The sequence below is a fragment of the Cuculus canorus genome, chromosome Z (genome assembly GCF_017976375.1).
Source record: "Cuculus canorus isolate bCucCan1 chromosome Z, bCucCan1.pri, whole genome shotgun sequence".
NCBI classification, from domain to species: domain Eukaryota; kingdom Metazoa; phylum Chordata; class Aves; order Cuculiformes; family Cuculidae; genus Cuculus; species Cuculus canorus.
In genome coordinates, this window is record NC_071441.1 from 9,008,005 (window position 1) to 9,024,542 (window position 16,538).

Genomic DNA, 16,538 nt, shown 5'->3' on the forward strand with positions numbered 1-16,538 from the left:
CTTTAACTCACAATGAATGCTTTGTTACGATCTTCATATCAGTATAAATACAATATGCCACACATTTTTCATTAAACAGATGGGAGGATGACATAGTATTTTCATTTATCTTTGCCTCATTTGGATAAAAATACTTCTGATTTTTTTAAGAAGTTCTTCTAAACTTGAACTTCTCATGGGATTAGGATTCAGAACCCTTCAAGTAGGGCTCTGGGCAAGAAGGACTTCAGGCAGACATCACCTTCCCTGGGCTCAGGGACCTTAGCAGGAATGGTAACAGCATCCTGCCCATCACTGGACTTGAACCATCTGGACTGTGACTGCTGTTCTAGAAAAGCTTGGCTGAGATCACAAAGGAGAAATGAACAGATTTTATGTCTTCTCTGTAATTTTGGGGCCTCTTCTAGACTGATTAATGCCAGAATACTCAGAAAATCATATTGTAAACTTGGGCTTACTAGAAAAATTTTCATTCATACTTTCCCATCTTCTGCAGCAAGACTAGAATGCAAGACATCAGTGGAATTCAGACCTACGACCTTCCAAATATTCACAGTGAGCTGGTTTTGAAAGCGTCATACACTTCAATCTCAGGACAGCTTTCGTTGTCTTTGGTGTGGTACAATTACTAAAATAAGATGGTTGGAGTGCCTTTCCATGTACCAATACAGACTACAAACACCCTCACACTGTTCCGTATCATGCATCTGACATCAAATCTACTTTTCGTTATGGTTTTAAACGAATTATTTCGCAGGCTTATAAAACCAGACTAAATCTCACATGTGAATTTTTAATATTCCAAATGGGAGCTACTCATCTCATGCTTTGTTGGGGGCAGGGAAAATAGAAATTTTTTCTTTTTATAGCTACAACTTTGGCTTTCATGACATCATTAAAATGCATTGGAATTTAGCTTCTCTTCTTTCAGTACTTCAAAAAAAGACGGAAGGAGGAAAAAGACAGGAGTTTATGCTACACACCTTTCTAATGTACTATTACAAGTAATAGTTTTAGAATGAAAAAAAAGAACTAAATATAATTTTAAGGCAAAGAAATACCTACAAAATTTTGCATTTATTGACTGGTAAATGCACATGTTCACATAAGTTAGAAAACTAGCCTTGTTTTATTTCAGATAGAAATAAGGTGTTTTATACCACTCATATGAGATGAAATTCTGGGTTTAAAAAACGGGATTTCTGTCTTCTCGCAGACATTTCCAATTGGCCATATTTTTCCTTCATAAATTTCTCAAATGATGCTTTTCTGATGCCCCTCAGTTCCTTCAAACATTGGATAACTTAGAACAGCAAAAAGATGAGCTGTAACCTTCTTTGATACTTAAACTCTCACATAGTAGTGTATGTACTACTTCACATGCTTCAAAATATGAAAGAGAATCTTTTGGTGGACACGTACTGTGCTCTTTAGGAGTATATATCTGACCATTGTATTGATACTGTAGATTCCTGAAATCAAAGTTGAGTTTTAAAATTCTAGGGAGGGGTTTGGAAGCATGGGAAAGAATAGGGACTCTATCAGTCAGGGAGAGAATACAGCTATCTACCAGTTAATAATATAGTGAATAGCAATTATCTCCTGTACTAAAATCTAATTGGCAGGATTAAAGAACAAAAGATTAACCTTAACTATGAGGTTGTTTTAATATATGAGGAGTTTTCTTAGAGTTTAATGAGTTTAACATCTGCCTGTACCTTAACTGACGTGGAGAGCTGAGCTTCCCTCATACTTAAAACGCTGCTGCAACTAGATGTAAGAGCTTCCTGAAATAAACCCAAATAAATCTGAGTTACCTACTAAAAAGAAGGAATGTATATTGTCAGAATTCATAGTAAACACGGGGAGTTAGAATATACAAAAGGATTTAGCAATAACTCAGAACATGCAGTGTTTAGGAACTTAAAATTATGAGGCAGTGCGAATTTCTTTATTTAGCTTCTTCACCTGCATTTTATTTTTACATTTGGTATCTCTCTGTATACATGAGTATGATCTAGAGGGTGAAAGAATTTTTTAGAAAGGGGACTGCCATCGCTCTTACTGTAGACTGAAAGGTATGTTACCACCCTGAGAAGGATCCTTTGTTCTGGTTAAACAGATCAAACAAATAGTTATAATCTCAAGACTTCTGTGCCTAATATGTAAGTGCAAGAATACACATTCTTATCTTGGACAGAAATTAAAAGAAATATTGTTCTTCTCAACATAAAGCAGACAGTTCAGGCCATTTTATGATCAAGATGTTAGAGACTAACAACTGAAGTTAATGTCATGAAACCGGTGTTAACATTTGTAAATAAAATCACCCTTAAGTCTTGTCTCTGGAAGATGGGAAACAAGAAGAAGCAGCCCAGTGGCGGGCATTTGTTGATGACATTCAGAAGGAAACACTGACATGTATTTTTTAAGTGATCTGACTTGCTCAGTTAGTACTGTGCACAATAAACTTGATTAAGGTACAACATTGAGAAGCATTTAGCAGCTCACTGGAAGTGGTTTGTGTGGTTAATACCTTCAACTGTAAGTGATCAGCTCTTGAGACCTGCAAGCCTTTGTTCAAAATCTGAAAAGTTTTGCCTTATACTACAAAGTAAAGGAAAACAGGCAATTTGTCAAAATAAATTCTGTATCCTACCTTGACAGGTATTAAATTAATGCCCTCCTCCAAATCCACACAAACATCACTGATCAAGGTCATTCTTTGTTTTCTCAAGGCCTTTCATAGTGAAAACACATAGACCATGTGAAGTCAGCTCAGTTTTGTACCCTGATAATATTTTAGGTTGCATCAGGCATGATGAAATGAAATGAAGTGAAATTAAATGATCAAAAGTAAAATTGCAAAACATAAAACCAATCTATTAAAGAAGCAGCAAGTACATGCTATACCATCTATTTATAGTATATACATGTATCTATATTACCTGCAAATTAATTTGTCAAGGATGATTAGCATCTATTTTCTGTGATTTCAATATCTAAGACAAGGAAGGTAAGTATGCAGAAAGCAGAGTATTTGTTTACTGATGATTTATTGATAGGTTAGATACGTTAGTCTCTACAAACATCATAAAAATGTAAATTAACTGGGTGTAGCAAAGAAAACTGTGATATATGGCATGTGATACAGAGTAAGAGCCCTATGAATGATAAATAAACCTCAGGAACAGCAACCAAATTCAAGAACTAGATTTACAGGGTAGAAAAGATAGAATATTTTTTAAAATAACTTTTTATCAGTAAAACAGAAAGGTAAGAAATTTGTTATGCAAAGATATGGTTTGTTTCATTGTATTTCTTTTGTTACTCATGCAACATAAAGGTAATTTTTTTGGTTTTAATACCAGCCGAACAGTAAGACTGAAAAGTTACTTTCCTCAGGATTCTCCAGAGTAATCTTCTGTTTTCCAGAAATTGCCTGGCAAAAAAATTTTATGACTCCTGGGCTCCTACTTGCTTATGTGTACACAGAGGAGAATACTGTTGAAGCAACACAATGTTGAAAGTATTTTGATGTAAGATAGGCAAATGCCTGCTACAGATCTCTGGAGGATGTTTAGTTTAGACGATAGCGTGGGATACTGTGATAAAGTGGCTTTAGAAACACCTTTCTTGGGGACTGGCACTGGCACACATGCAATAAAGTAGTGTTGTACCTATTATAATTGCTAAAGAGAGTAATTTAAATGTAAGAACTTAGGAAAAAAATATACAGCCTTTTCTAAAAAGCTGAGTATGATAAAGATCTGACTGTTTGGACATAAAAGACCCAATAACTATTTTTAAGAACTGTGGACTCCCTGCCATCATTGTAGCAAAAAACTACTTGATTCAGTTCTGCCATGGTGCCAGAAAATTGACAGGCTTGGCACAAATGGATCACATGATGAACTAGGCACTGGTGTCACCGCTGAGTTTTCTTACTCCCTCTGACAGCTGTGAGGACCTTGGCAGGGTCTGCTTGCTGGATTTGGGAAGAGAACAGCACTGTCACCACTCCCAGACATCATGAATGAAAGCATACAAACAGTATTACTAGAGAGCCAGAGTGGGATGAACAGAAATAAAAAGAAGGGAGAGAATGTGTTAGGCTGGATGCCATTACTGCACCCAGAAATGATTATTCAGACATGCACTGGCTCTGGAGAAAGCAAGTAGGGTGCTCTGTGGAGGGTGTTCTTGCCGGTTCCTTGCCCATCTGGCAATTATTTAGGGAGGCAGTTATCCAGAGGTAGCTGCCAAACTGTGTCACTCTTGCCTGCTTCTCTTCTGCAGGATCTTCAAACAGCCTGTGTGGTATCTGCTGGTACCGCATGATTCTACTGCTGGCAGGAGGAGGACCACAGAGCAGCAAGCAGAGGAAAAGAATAACTCTTTGGTGGGAGTGAGGAAGTCGTCCTTCTTCCATCCTGGCCCTTCCATCATGTTCCCTTTCAGTAGGTTGCTATATTGTCCTCAGAAACAAAATTAAGAGTGAATCTCTTGCATTTGTTCCCTTATAATTTGGAAATCCATAGCTTCCAGTGGAGAAAATCTTCCACAGTTTATTAATAATTGTGCTTATGCCCCATGCCTTTGTCTCACAGAATGGAAAGAATAATAAGTGCCTAGGGTGAAAGATGCGTAGCAGTAGCCAGTGGCAGCAGTAGGGTAAAGGAAAACTAAGCTATTTCTGGCTTCCTGAGTCTGAAACTGTACAGTTGCTTTCCCCTGGAAAGAGGGAAAAGTGGTGCTTGCAATAGATGTAACTGCTGCACTGGTTGAGTCTGGAAGAACTTAAGAAAAGGAGCTGACAGCTGCAATAATTTTGGTAACTCTTTAGAAATTATTTACAAGAAGATGTTTAACAGGTCTAGCTCACTTGGTTGCTATACTTCCTTTGGGCAAGGGTTCAACTGGAAACTTGATATTAAATTCCTCAGCTTTGTGTCAGGCCTGAGGTAGGTAAATATATTTGTATATATTTGTATTTTACCAGGAAGAAAAAGAGCCATGAAAGGATGGTGACTTATTTGAAGTCAGAAAAAGCACAGTCAGGAAGAATCTCCAAATTAGATTTCAAGTATCAATATTTTAAAGACTACCCAAGGTTACAAATTTGACTGTTTTTAGTAGTTAATGCAAGATATACAAAGTAGTGACAGAAAAAAAACCCGAAAGCAGTGCACAGACTTTTTTTGAACAAGGACTGCAATCTAGCTTGCTAATTGCTCTGTTTCTTGTCTGCCTTTCATACTTAAATTGCAGGCACTTTGGGATCCTATGGTGGATTGACTAAATGGTTCCCTGTTTAACAAGTAAACGATACAGGAAGAAAATTGATAACTGTGATGAATGTGACTAGGCAGTGAAGGGCTGTTAGAAGAGTTGTTAGTCATTAGAAAGAAGTGGAGAACTGTTATTACGCACTTTGGCAGGAAAAGGAGGTTTAAAAACAGGTCTTTTCTTACATAATGTGTCTGACATCCAGGTCAAGATGTAATCTTAATTTTTGTGGATCCAAAATACATTTTTAACTGAAATGTGTGAACTGAAACGTGAGGAAAGAAATTTTCAAACACGTTTTCTGTGAAAATCAATGGCTGAAATTAATAGGTAATCCAGCACGAAAAGTACCGAAAAAACAGTGAGACGAGACGTTCCCAATGTCTGAACTAAAGTCATGGAATTCCCTGTAACAAATTCCAGCTTTACCCTGCTTTCTGTCTCCTGAAAATTGATATGGCATCCTGATTTTCTGAGGTGGAATCTATTCTAAATGACACATCTGTTACACCATGAAGTAAAAACTGAGCATCACCAAGATTACAAAGCATTTCTACAGGCAGCAGAGACCGTAGCAGACTTTTAGCAGGCCCTAGAAAACAAAAATATAAAGGACCTCAGACCCTCTGTCCTCATTTAGTTGGTTGACTTCTCCATTACACAAAGGAATAAACAGGAAAGGATTATGGCTTAAGAGCAGGTTCGTCTTCCCTTTCTCACGATGGAAAGAATGAATGGAAGTTCAAGGTGGGGATAAGTTTTCCTATACAGAAGAATAAGACAGGGAGAATCTAGTTTGTATTCAGTATTAAACCACTTTTAACGTGTTTAGTCAAGACCAGAAGCTATTGACTGTGTTATCTCTTGTATTTATTCTAATGCCTAGGTCATGTACTGAGAGGCATGGCAGATTCCTATCCTATCTCTAGCATGTTTAAAATTGTTGTTTATTCATGACACTGTTACAGGTTTTGTGCAACAAGGAAACTCCTTGGCTTGCAAAAACTTAGTGTGTTCCCAAACAGAAGTTTCTTTGTGTAGAGCAGTTGATGTTCCAAATGTTGCACTGTGTTAATTTGAGGCCAAAGGCTTCTGTTTCATAACAAGTCCTGGGTGCCACTACTTATGACTTAGGGGAAACTGGCCCACTAAAAACTGCTAAAAGTTTCATGTTTCCCTCCAGAGCTGTATTTTAGACAGACCGAGAAATAATTTGTGCAAGAGGTAACCAAATATCTTGCTGAGATCTTCTGTAGGTTTCATTTTTTGTTTTTTTTACAATTAGGACGACTCACATTGATTAAGTGCAAAAGGGTTTTTAAGAGCAGATCACAAGAAAACACAGACGTCAGCCAGCACGTTCAGTTACTGATTTCAGAATTTAGTGCTTCTAGTAGAGCCTTTACATTTTGCATAAATCTACGTCTCGTACAGGCATTGTGTTACGTAGTATTCTGGAGTGAGACACGGCAGGTGTTTTCTTGTTTGCCACTGCTGCCCTGGTCAAGGCAGAGTGGAGAAACATCCATTTGAAACAATAAGGTGAATATAAAGATCATAGGCAAAATGTAATTTATTAGAGTTGGATTTCAGCCAATAACTGGGGATAAACAGCCCTTAGAAGGTCAGCCGTATATTCCTTAGTGACTAAATAGAAGTTTTTCCTGTTTCCATCTTATGCAAAAAGTCACTCTAAACCTTGATAGTGCTGGCCTTACTCAAAAGGCAGAGTCATGCCTTAACAGGGGTAGTGACAGCAGTTGTCCACACTTAATTATTTCTTACACTGGTGCCTCCCAATATCCCTGGATTTCATGTTTTGCTCTTTTTCTTCCTGCTTTCCAGAAAGCATTTCACCTCAGTGCATATGCGCATTCCTCAGTATCCCATTGCCACTCTGACATTGGCCTTGAAACTTCCCAAGTTTCCTTCTCCTTTAAGCCTTGTTGGAGCCTTGGCACTATGGGAAATTTGTCTTCTAGGACTGTCAGGCCAAAAGGACGCATATGCACTCTTGTTTTCTAGATTTACTTTCATTAGAGAGTTGCTTTTTCTTTTCTGTGTCCTTTACTAATCAATTCCTATTCAAAGCTCTATTCCTTCTCGATGTGGCAAATTCCTAAAGCTGTTTTCTTTTTCTGTTTAGAATGCTTAAAGGGAAAAAAAAAGCATATGTGGCTTTTTTCTTTTTCTTCGAATATAATTGTACTTGAAAAGATCTAATTGTGCACCGTTTCTTGTTTTTATTTTTTCTTTTGAAGACAAGAGGATCCTGTATACATGCAGGTTACACTGCCAACAACTGGTAATAATTTAAGCTTATTTCAACTATCTGCTTCTGCAAAGCACACACTTTGCTCTGTTCTTCCCCGCATTTTGTAACATCCTCAGCTTGACAATAAGGCTTGGTTTAGGAATCTTCCGGAAAACTGTCCCTAATTTATAGTAGAGGCTTTAAATAAGTTTTACATACCACATTTATGAAATTTAGAATTAATTCCTCTTTAAATGTGCACCCCTGAGTTGCACATTACACAGGATGTTTAGATGACCGTCTTATCCCAAAGATACCCTTCTTAAAGATGACAATGGACACAACTGACTTTCTCACAGCATTCTTCACTGAAAGACCTTCATAAGGGCAGTTATGGTGTGGCATCTTGTGTGATTCATTTAGAGTGACCTTGAGGCCATGTGAGCACTTATATTACTCTGCAATTGTATTTAGTACAAACCATGTCCTCCAGCTTTTGCTCTTGCAAGTCCAGAGGGAAAGACGTCTTTAATCTGCTCATCACATCCTTCAGTGAAGATTCTACATTTAGGTCAGCATCTCATCATATATGTAAGGCAAGAAAGAAACTGCTTCTGTTAGAAGGTACTTCTCACTCCACTAATGCTTCAGATCAAAGCAGTGATCCCAGCGAAGCGATGGTATCAATAGCCATTGTCAAGATGCTCTGTTAACAGAATCACAGAATCACAGAATCACCCGGTTGGAAAGGACCCACTGGATCATCGAGTCCGACCATTCCTAACACTCCCTAAACCATGTCCCTAAGCCCTTCATCCACCCGTCCCTTAAACACCTCCAGGGAAGGCGACTCGACCACCCCCCTGGGCAGCCTCTGCCAGTGCCCAATGACTCTTTCTGTGAAGCATTTTCTCCTGATGTCCAGCCTGAACCTCCCCTGGCGGAGCTTGAGGCCATTCCCCCTTGTCCTGTCCCCTATCACTTGGGAGAAAAGGCCAGCTCCCTCCTCTCCACAACCTCCTTTTAGGTAGTTGTAGAGAGTAATAAGGCCTCCCCTAACGTTATGGTTGGGGGATAAACAGTAAATTCTGAGAAAGAAGACTAAAATACCCAGCTAAAAAAAAAAACAAAAACCCAACACTTCTACTGTATCTAAAATCGCACCATCCTGAGAACAACCTGGTATGCATAGTGATGTTTAGGGTTTTAGTGACATCGAGGGTTTCAGTGACATCAAAGGGTTTAGTCACCATTAGGGTTTTGGCGACATTTAGGGTTCTTTTCCTCACCTCAAGTTAGCACTTGGAGAGGGCAGGCGTGTTTATCGGCAGCAAAACAGCACCTTTCTGACAGCCCCGTGCGTCCCTCTGTTCTTGCAAAATTCTCAGCCTCTTGTCCGCATCTCCGAGTTTGAAAACACAACGACTCAACTGCGGCCGAGTGGACATCTAGACCAAAAGTAAATTTTACTTGGACCTGCCCACGGTTCCGATCATGTGATGCCTCCTGCTTTTCTCCCCTCTCCCAGCCTCCCGGGAAGCAGCCGCAGCGGTAGGTGCGCGCGGCGGGCTGCGATCTAAACTGGATGTGCGCACGATCGCACAGATGGGAGCAGGAGCGCCCCGGCGGGACGTCAGCTCTTCTGAGTAGTTACAGACATGGAACGGGACCCGAGGAGGGGCGAAGCGGCGTCTGCCGAGTGAGGGCAGCGCGGAGAGGGACGCGCGAGGGCGGCCAGGAAGGACATGCACTGAGATTCGTGCTGATCCCCGCGAGGAGTCGGCAGGTAAGCCGCGACCCAGCAGCGATTTGCCAGCACCGACAGGCGTTTGGCCCGTTCCTCGGCCGGTTCCCGGGGAGAGGGGGCAGAGGGACGGCGCTGCGAGCAGAGGTGCTGCGGGACGGGGCTCTGAGAGCTCGGGGGCTGCGAGACGGGGCACTGCAAGACGGGGCTCTGAGAGCTCAGGTGCTGCGAGACGGGGGTCTCCGAGCTCGGGGCCTGCGAGACGCGGGGGGGGGGGGGGGGGGGGTTGCGAGACGGGGGATGGTGTGAGAAGGAGTGCTCCGAGCTCGGCTGCTGTGAGCTCGAGCATTGCGAGCTCAGGTGCTGCGAGACGGGGCTCTGAGAGCTCGGGCGCTGCGAGACGGGTGCTGCGAGACGGGGGATGGTGTGAAAGGGGGGGCTACGAGCTCGGCTGCTGTGAACTCGAGCACTGCGAGCCGGGGCGCTACGAGCTCGGGGGCTGCGAGATGGGGGGCTGGCGAGTTCAGGCGCTGCAAGAGTCGGGGGTGCTGCGAGAGTCGGGTCGCCCGAAGCCGCCCCCGCGCAGGAAGGGCTCTGCCGCAGCGCCCGCCGCTGCCCCGCACGTGGGCAGGGCCGCGTGGGGGCGGGGCCGCGCTCCCCTGCGGGCGCCGCCCGGCCCGACCCCTCCCTCCCTCTCTCCCGCCCGCGGGACCGCCGAGCGCGCGCCGGACCCTGCCCCCGCCGGGCGCGGCTCCGTCCAACCGCCGGCACCTGCGCGGGGGCGGGCGGGGCGCTGCACCTACGGGCGGCCCCGCCCCGCCCCGCGCCGCCCGCCGCCACCAATCGGCGCCAGACGCCCGCCCCCCTTCCCTACGCCGTTTGCGCAAGGCTGCGCAGTTTGCGCAGCGGGTCGGAGCGCCGACTTCCCCCCCCTCGCTTCCCCCCCCCCTTTCTCCCCCGGGAGCCCGATGTGACCCGCCAGAGAAAATGGCGGCGGCGGCGGGGGATCGCGCCTCATCGTCGGGATTGTCCGCGAGCAGCGGCGCGGAGGCGGCCGCCGCCGCCGCCGCCTGCGGGAGCCTGAAGGGCGGCGCGGCCGCGGGGAGCGGCGGGGGGCTGCCGCGGGAGGAGCGGGAGCAGCGCTCCGACTGGAGGCGGAAGCAGCTGCGCAAAGTGCGGAGCGCGGAGCTGGACCGGCTGCCCGAGGCGCCGCTCTTCCTCGCCGCCTCCTCCTCCTCTTCCTCCTCCCCGTCGTCGCCGGAGCGCCCCGCGCCGCCACTCTCCAGCCCCACCGAGCTGCCGGAGCCGCTGCCGGCGGGGAGCGACCCCGCGGAGGAGCGAGGGATGGAGCCGCCCCCCGCCGCGAGGTGAGGGCGCGGGGGGCACCTGGCGCGGCTGTCAGCGCGGAGGGAGGACGCCGGGCTTTTGTACGAAACTCCCCGGCGGGCTTCGAACTGCGAGGTGGCGGCGGGGGCCGCATGGGCAGCCGCTGGGTGTGTGCCCGGCCCCGGCACCTGGACGCCGCCCGAACCCAGCGGTTCTGGGGCTTCAAAAGGGCTTCGCTGAAGGCTTTGACGCCCGTTCGCGGCGCGGCGGTGTTGTAGAACCGATTCCTGTAATTCTTTCTAAGGAGGAGGGAAGGCTTTTAAACATAAGCGCCCTCAAATTTTCAAAGAGAAGGTGATTTTTGTGGTGGTTCAGTCTCGGTGATGCGTGGCAGCCGTTTCATTTAGTGCCCGTGTGTCTGTAGCCAATATTTGCTTTCCGTGTGTATTATCTGATCGGTCCGTTTTCTTGTGGTTTTACTGAACTGCCCGCGTCCTGCCTGTCTGAGGTGCGTGGAAGTGTTGAGGGTGGAAGGGGACTCGCCTCCATGATGAAGCAGCTTAAGTACTTCAGAGCACATTTCGGCTTTAACGTGCGCTTGCTGTGTCTGACTGGCGTGTGTGTGTATGTGTGTGTGTGGGAAGGCGTTGCAGTAGTGATGCGGTAGTTTTGATGTGAAGTTAACAATTCCATATGAATTTCTTGTAAGATTTTACATGATTCGGGCTGTGTAGCTAAAGGACTTCATGCTAGCACACAGGGACCTACTTTAATGCTGCCTTACAGTTCATCTGGCTAATTACTTCAGCCTCGTAAGAAATACAGTTCCGGTTTGGACGGATGACTTGTGTTTTCTTTTTAGTTGAGTCTTACGTCAGTTAAACTTCAAGGATTTTTGGTTTTAAAGGTTCGCTTATCTTGCGACTACTTTAAGAACTGTTTTCTAGACCAATGTCTTGTTGAAGTGAATTATCAGCAATTCAGATGGATTGTGGTCAATTCCTAGGGCAGCATAAAAGTACTTGATCGGTGTGGTAATGACAGATAGGAAATGCCTCTGTACTTACAGGATTGGTGGGAAATCTTCAGTGGGTTTGGGGGGAAATAGTGCATGAATTTTAGTGCGCAGCTTGTCTTTTCATGACTCTTAACTCCATCTTTATAATGTCACTACTTGAAAGAAACGGTTTACTGCATCTGGTAATACAACTGTAATCAGTTTCATGCCTTTCAAGGAATATAAAGAATCTACATGGGAACACATTTAAAACAACTTAGTCTCACGGGAGTTAGGTTTGGTATTGGAGGATCAGAAAGGTCAATTTATGTTGCATCGATGCTGAAACACTGAGTCTATCTTTGCTAATCAGTCCCACAGCAGCAATGACAGAGCAACTGTGGAATTTTTTCCTTTCACATAGACAGTTTGCTTACTTTTAAGTACCTGCATTTCGACAAGTTAGTGTTTTTAGTATGTGTACAAGCAAAATCTTCTCCTAAATGCCGTCTCACGTTTGACTAGGAATGTTAACAAATCATAGAAAACACTAAATGGCAAATGCCTTTCGCGCTGTATTTCAGTAGGATAGTCTACTTTGAATTTATTGTGAGTGCAGTTGAAAATACATGGCAGCACTGATAGTGGTTGTTCTTCAGAAACGTCCTGTAAATGCTCATGTAGAATATGTCAGTAATCATGTGTGTTGTGTTACTAGTAAACAGATGTTAGACAAAGTACTACTTTTTCAGGCCATATGAAGAATCTCTCTGCCCTTACTGTAATATTAATTACTTATCCTAGCTGAAAGAGGGAGCTTTGTATGTGAGAAACAGCATATTACGCATTAAATTGGTGCATGCAGCTGTTGCTCAGACACTCATTAAGAAGCAAAATGAAGGACATAATCAAAATAATGTATTATGCGAAGGTTTTCTATTCCAAAGATACGGTAGTTGTACTTTCTTGCAAGGATCTACTGTTAGATAAAAGATACCATGCTTGCTTCAAAGTTCTCTTATCATTCTCTTTGGTATTAGTTACTTTCTTTTTAAATAGATTTTCTGTTTATGCTGGAAGACCTGTGTAAGCCTCAGAATGAAGCTGAGAAGGGAAATTGACCCTGCTGTTAAGTCCTATATGCAAATACTGCTTTTTTTTCTTTAGTGTCTCAAGCATTCTGCTTGTTATGGCAGTAAAGCAAATATTTTCATTAGAAGCTGTGAACATTGTAATTTATCTTTTTATATCACTGTAAGAGGAGGAAGGTATTGTTTTACTAGGAAATACAGTTTCAACATAAAGCGCTTCAGACGTTTTTATCCCGTATCTATATTGACAGTGTATTGATGTGGTTTGTATAAAAAGATCCAAACAGTGAGTTTGGTGGCAACTGTAGTATGATTTTTTTGTAACTCAGGGGGAGATCTTTGAAGGCAAAATGCACCTTCTTTGCAACCTTAACAGTGTTCTTCTGAAACATTCTGACTCTTTAAGTGATGTTTATTTATATATGAAATTGGTGCAGGTGACTTACTACACTCCCAAGTACAGGATTAGTTATACTACCATAATCCTGTTTTTATGAAAATGAAAAGCAGGAAATGCTGCAGTTCATCTCCTCTGCATACAGTAACCATGTATTATGTGACCTGTGTGAAAACGAACAGTTTGAATATGAAAATGTATGTGCTAGATGTGGCAGACTTGTCAGACAGTTCAGCTGCACAATAAACTTTGTAGGTATTTATTCTGTTTCCTGCAGTTGCTGTTGGACGCCTGCTAGAGACACCAAAGATACACTGTGAAACTGTGAATTTCTGGCTATGTGTGCAAGTGTAATGATGGAAGCTCCTCAGTTTTAATTCTGCTTATGAATTTGTAGCACCTTTTTTTGGTGTGTTTCAAAGGAAGGCGTGATTGCTTTAACAGAGCACTGGAGTGTGGGCGGTGTGGTGGGAACAGAGAGAGAAGGCAAAAGCACAGCATGACTGAGGCTTGACTTGGCTCGCTTTTTTTTTGTTAACTGAAATGATAACTTTCTGTGTTTCTGTTGTCAAAATGTAGCTAAGGTAAAAAAAAGATGTTGACTATACATAGCCAAGGTAAAATATAACTTTATGTGTTTTAATCAAGTCCATAATGCTGGGTAATTTCTACTGGCTGCTTACATAAGCCACCAAATTTTCTGCTTCCAGTTTAGCCTGGAAACTGCGGTGAGAGACAGTACACCTCCTACCTTTTCTGTGCTCTGTGGCTTGAGAGTACTTTTGGAAGAGGGTCACCCTCTACCGTGTCTGATTTTTATCACTCTTAGTTATTGCAAGTTCTGCTCAGATGATCTGATCTGGTATGGCAGTTTCTTTGTTCCTATGCAAAGTAAATAGATTGTAACTAACTAATCTGGAGCTTTCTGTCTCATTGGATTTAGTGATACTAAAGGTTCAGTCTCCACTGTCGCTCAGTGGAGTCTCAGTACTGCTCAGTGTGATACCTGTGTGTAGCTATATGCAGTTCTGCCTTACCCAAAGCTCGAACATGCAGAGGACAAGATTTGGAGATTACTTTTTCCTTCTGAGTGATAGATTGGAACTTCATGAGATCTTTTAGTGTGCTAATGCATTTGTTGTTGTTTGAAGTTGGAGTAAAGGTAACGTTGCAGCTGTGCAAAAGCTTATTGCAGTGCAGGAGATGGTGAGGCAGGAGTGGAAACGAGCGGCTGGAGATGGGTGACTATGGGAATGCTTCTGCTGGCTTTTACTGGCTTCCAGTATTGGTGAAACTTGGCTTAAGCTTGTCTAAATTGTAGAAATTGTATGTTGCTATGTAGCTATTCTCTAGAGAAACTTGTAAAGCTAGTTTTGAGCAGCAGTGGTGGTAAGAGAATGGATCTAGTTTGATTTCTGAGTTTCTAATGCTAATCTTGGTGTTCTTGGAGGATTCTCCGCAAAAGCCCAGCAGTCATCTTATTTTACATGTTACCTGCTCTGCTCTCACTTAAAACTCTAGAATTACAGCTCTTTCTTTTACTTGAGGCGTAGTGGACAGAAAGCCTTAGAGAGGGCTTCATTACTTGTCTCTAGGTGACTAGGAGAAGGTGGTTAAATGGAAAGTTGCTTTCCATTGCTTCCCCCCCCCCCCCCTTTTTATTTTCACCCAGAGGCTGAGTGTGTTGCCTGCAGGACACTTCTGATTTCCTGTCTCACCACACTACAGAACTGGAGAATCCTGCTTGGTGGTGAACAGTCTTATTATTTTTCTCCTCTAAGTTATGTCTGCGGAAGGCTGGGTGTGTCGGGAGGGAGGAGGGTGATTGATTGTTTCTTGGTTTATGGGTTTGGGGATTTCATGGGTTATAGTTGGGTTCTGGTTTTTTTTTTTGTTGTTGGTTGTTTCTGTTTTTGTGGTTTGTGTTTAGATCTTGAAGGGAAAAAAAATCCTGAAAAAACAGCACCTCTCTTTACTTGATACTTGAGTAATTTGACATAGGGAATTGTTTACCTTCTGTCTGGAAGCTGATTAAATACTTTTCAATTTGTCTTAGTAAAAGCTGATAGAGCCATCATTCCCTCTTAATTTTGCCCAGAAATGTCCATTTTTTTTGATAATGCTCATGATCTGATGACTAAGGATTTGAAGGTGTTTGCAAAAGTGCATTTTTTCTTAATCATCAAATTTGGAATGTCCTTCAGTATTCCTGTTTGTCTGCTATGAGATTAAACTGGAATTAAAGTAAGTCTACCTGTGTTTCACACTATCTCCATATATTTCTGTTGTGTCCCTGAAGTAGAAACTATTCACATCATTAGTGGAAGTATAGCATAATACTGTTTGTTCTAATCTGTCTTGTCCTACTATTATATTTGGTAGGGGAATCGCTGCTAATATATCTGTTGGGCTGGATGACTTCAGTTCTTCCCTAGTATTTCTCATCAATGAATTTCACAGTTCCTTGTGTCTTACTCAGGATCACTGTGGAAGGTGGGAGTAGAATGCTGGAAAAATGAGTTTTCCATCTTCTTAAGCATCCAGTTGTCTTGCTTTTGAGGAAACTGAAATGAGGCTTTGCACAGCTGTCAGCAATGACGATCAGGTCCTTTTGTAAGCTGGTAGTTAACCTTCAAAGGTATGCAACTAGTATTCCTTGTTTTGGCTAACCGATATGCATTTAATTTCACTAGTTATTTCTGCCAGATACTCTCTTGTACCCTAAAGACTTTTTGTATGTCCTGCATGACCATCATGCTTCTGTCTCTGGATTGTTCCTTTCAGATGCTAGTAGGCCTTGGTGTAAGTATTTCAGGTGTTAGAGGAAAAAAAAAATCTATTTGTGATAATATAAATTGAGAAAAAGTTTTGGTTTTTCCCAAGCAAATTGTCAGTTTTACATCCCATCCCACTGCTGATAAATGCCTGCAGAATTTTATTGTTCTAATTCTTTGTATTCTTTGAAAGGGAAGCTTCAAAGATCAGTGGATAATAGGGTGTCTCCTTTACCTTCAGGTGGTACTTAGTTGTTCTGCTTCTGGAGAGGCATACAAAATACAAAAATGTGAGATAGTTGAAACTTGCAGTGACCTCCAGTTTGCAGTTTAGGTAGAGTTTGAGCTTTTAAGACTAATATACTCTGACAGGCAAGTGTATTTTTATTTCACGGTTAAGACAATAATATAATTGCTTTGAATTGTGGTAGTATTTTAATTTCTGTTAGCTGTATATTTACTTTGAAAATGCATGTGTAGTCAGTGACAGTTTTCTCAATTTATCAATATTTTACACTTTTTTTACTTTCATGCTTTTAGACTGCAGAGTTGCTAGGTGTGATACTAATATTCCTTTCAATTTTTTTCTCTTGTTACAAGTTTTAACTTTATCACCAGATATGTAATCAGTATCTTAGATGTTCACATAAAATACACATGAAATGT

At 42.6% G+C, this 16,538-nt stretch overlaps 1 protein-coding gene and 1 long non-coding RNA gene across 3 annotated transcripts in view; one reads left to right on the forward strand and one right to left on the reverse strand.

Annotated features, from left to right (window-relative positions):
• Positions 1 to 5,007: 5,007 nt before the first annotated feature.
• On the reverse strand, positions 5,008 to 10,091 carry LOC128850389 (uncharacterized). The gene is made up of 3 exons (XR_008447786.1): positions 10,019 to 10,091; positions 8,833 to 8,991; positions 5,008 to 8,249 (listed from the first exon to the last, which is right to left on the reverse strand). It is a non-coding gene; the product is annotated as an uncharacterized LOC128850389 (long non-coding RNA).
• Positions 9,192 to 16,538, forward strand: part of MAP3K1 (mitogen-activated protein kinase kinase kinase 1) — a 62,020-nt gene continuing 54,673 nt past the window's right edge. Inside the window, exon 1 of one of the 2 annotated variants that reach the window (XM_054054222.1) lies at positions 9,192 to 9,329. Coding sequence is in view for 1 of the 2 variants with exons in the window: in XM_054054221.1 (XP_053910196.1) it covers positions 10,275 to 10,654 (380 nt within the window). In the remaining variant the exon portion in view is untranslated. Of the gene's footprint in view, positions 9,330 to 10,257; positions 10,655 to 16,538 lie in introns of those variants that run through there. The other variant, XM_054054221.1, reaches the window with a different exon arrangement.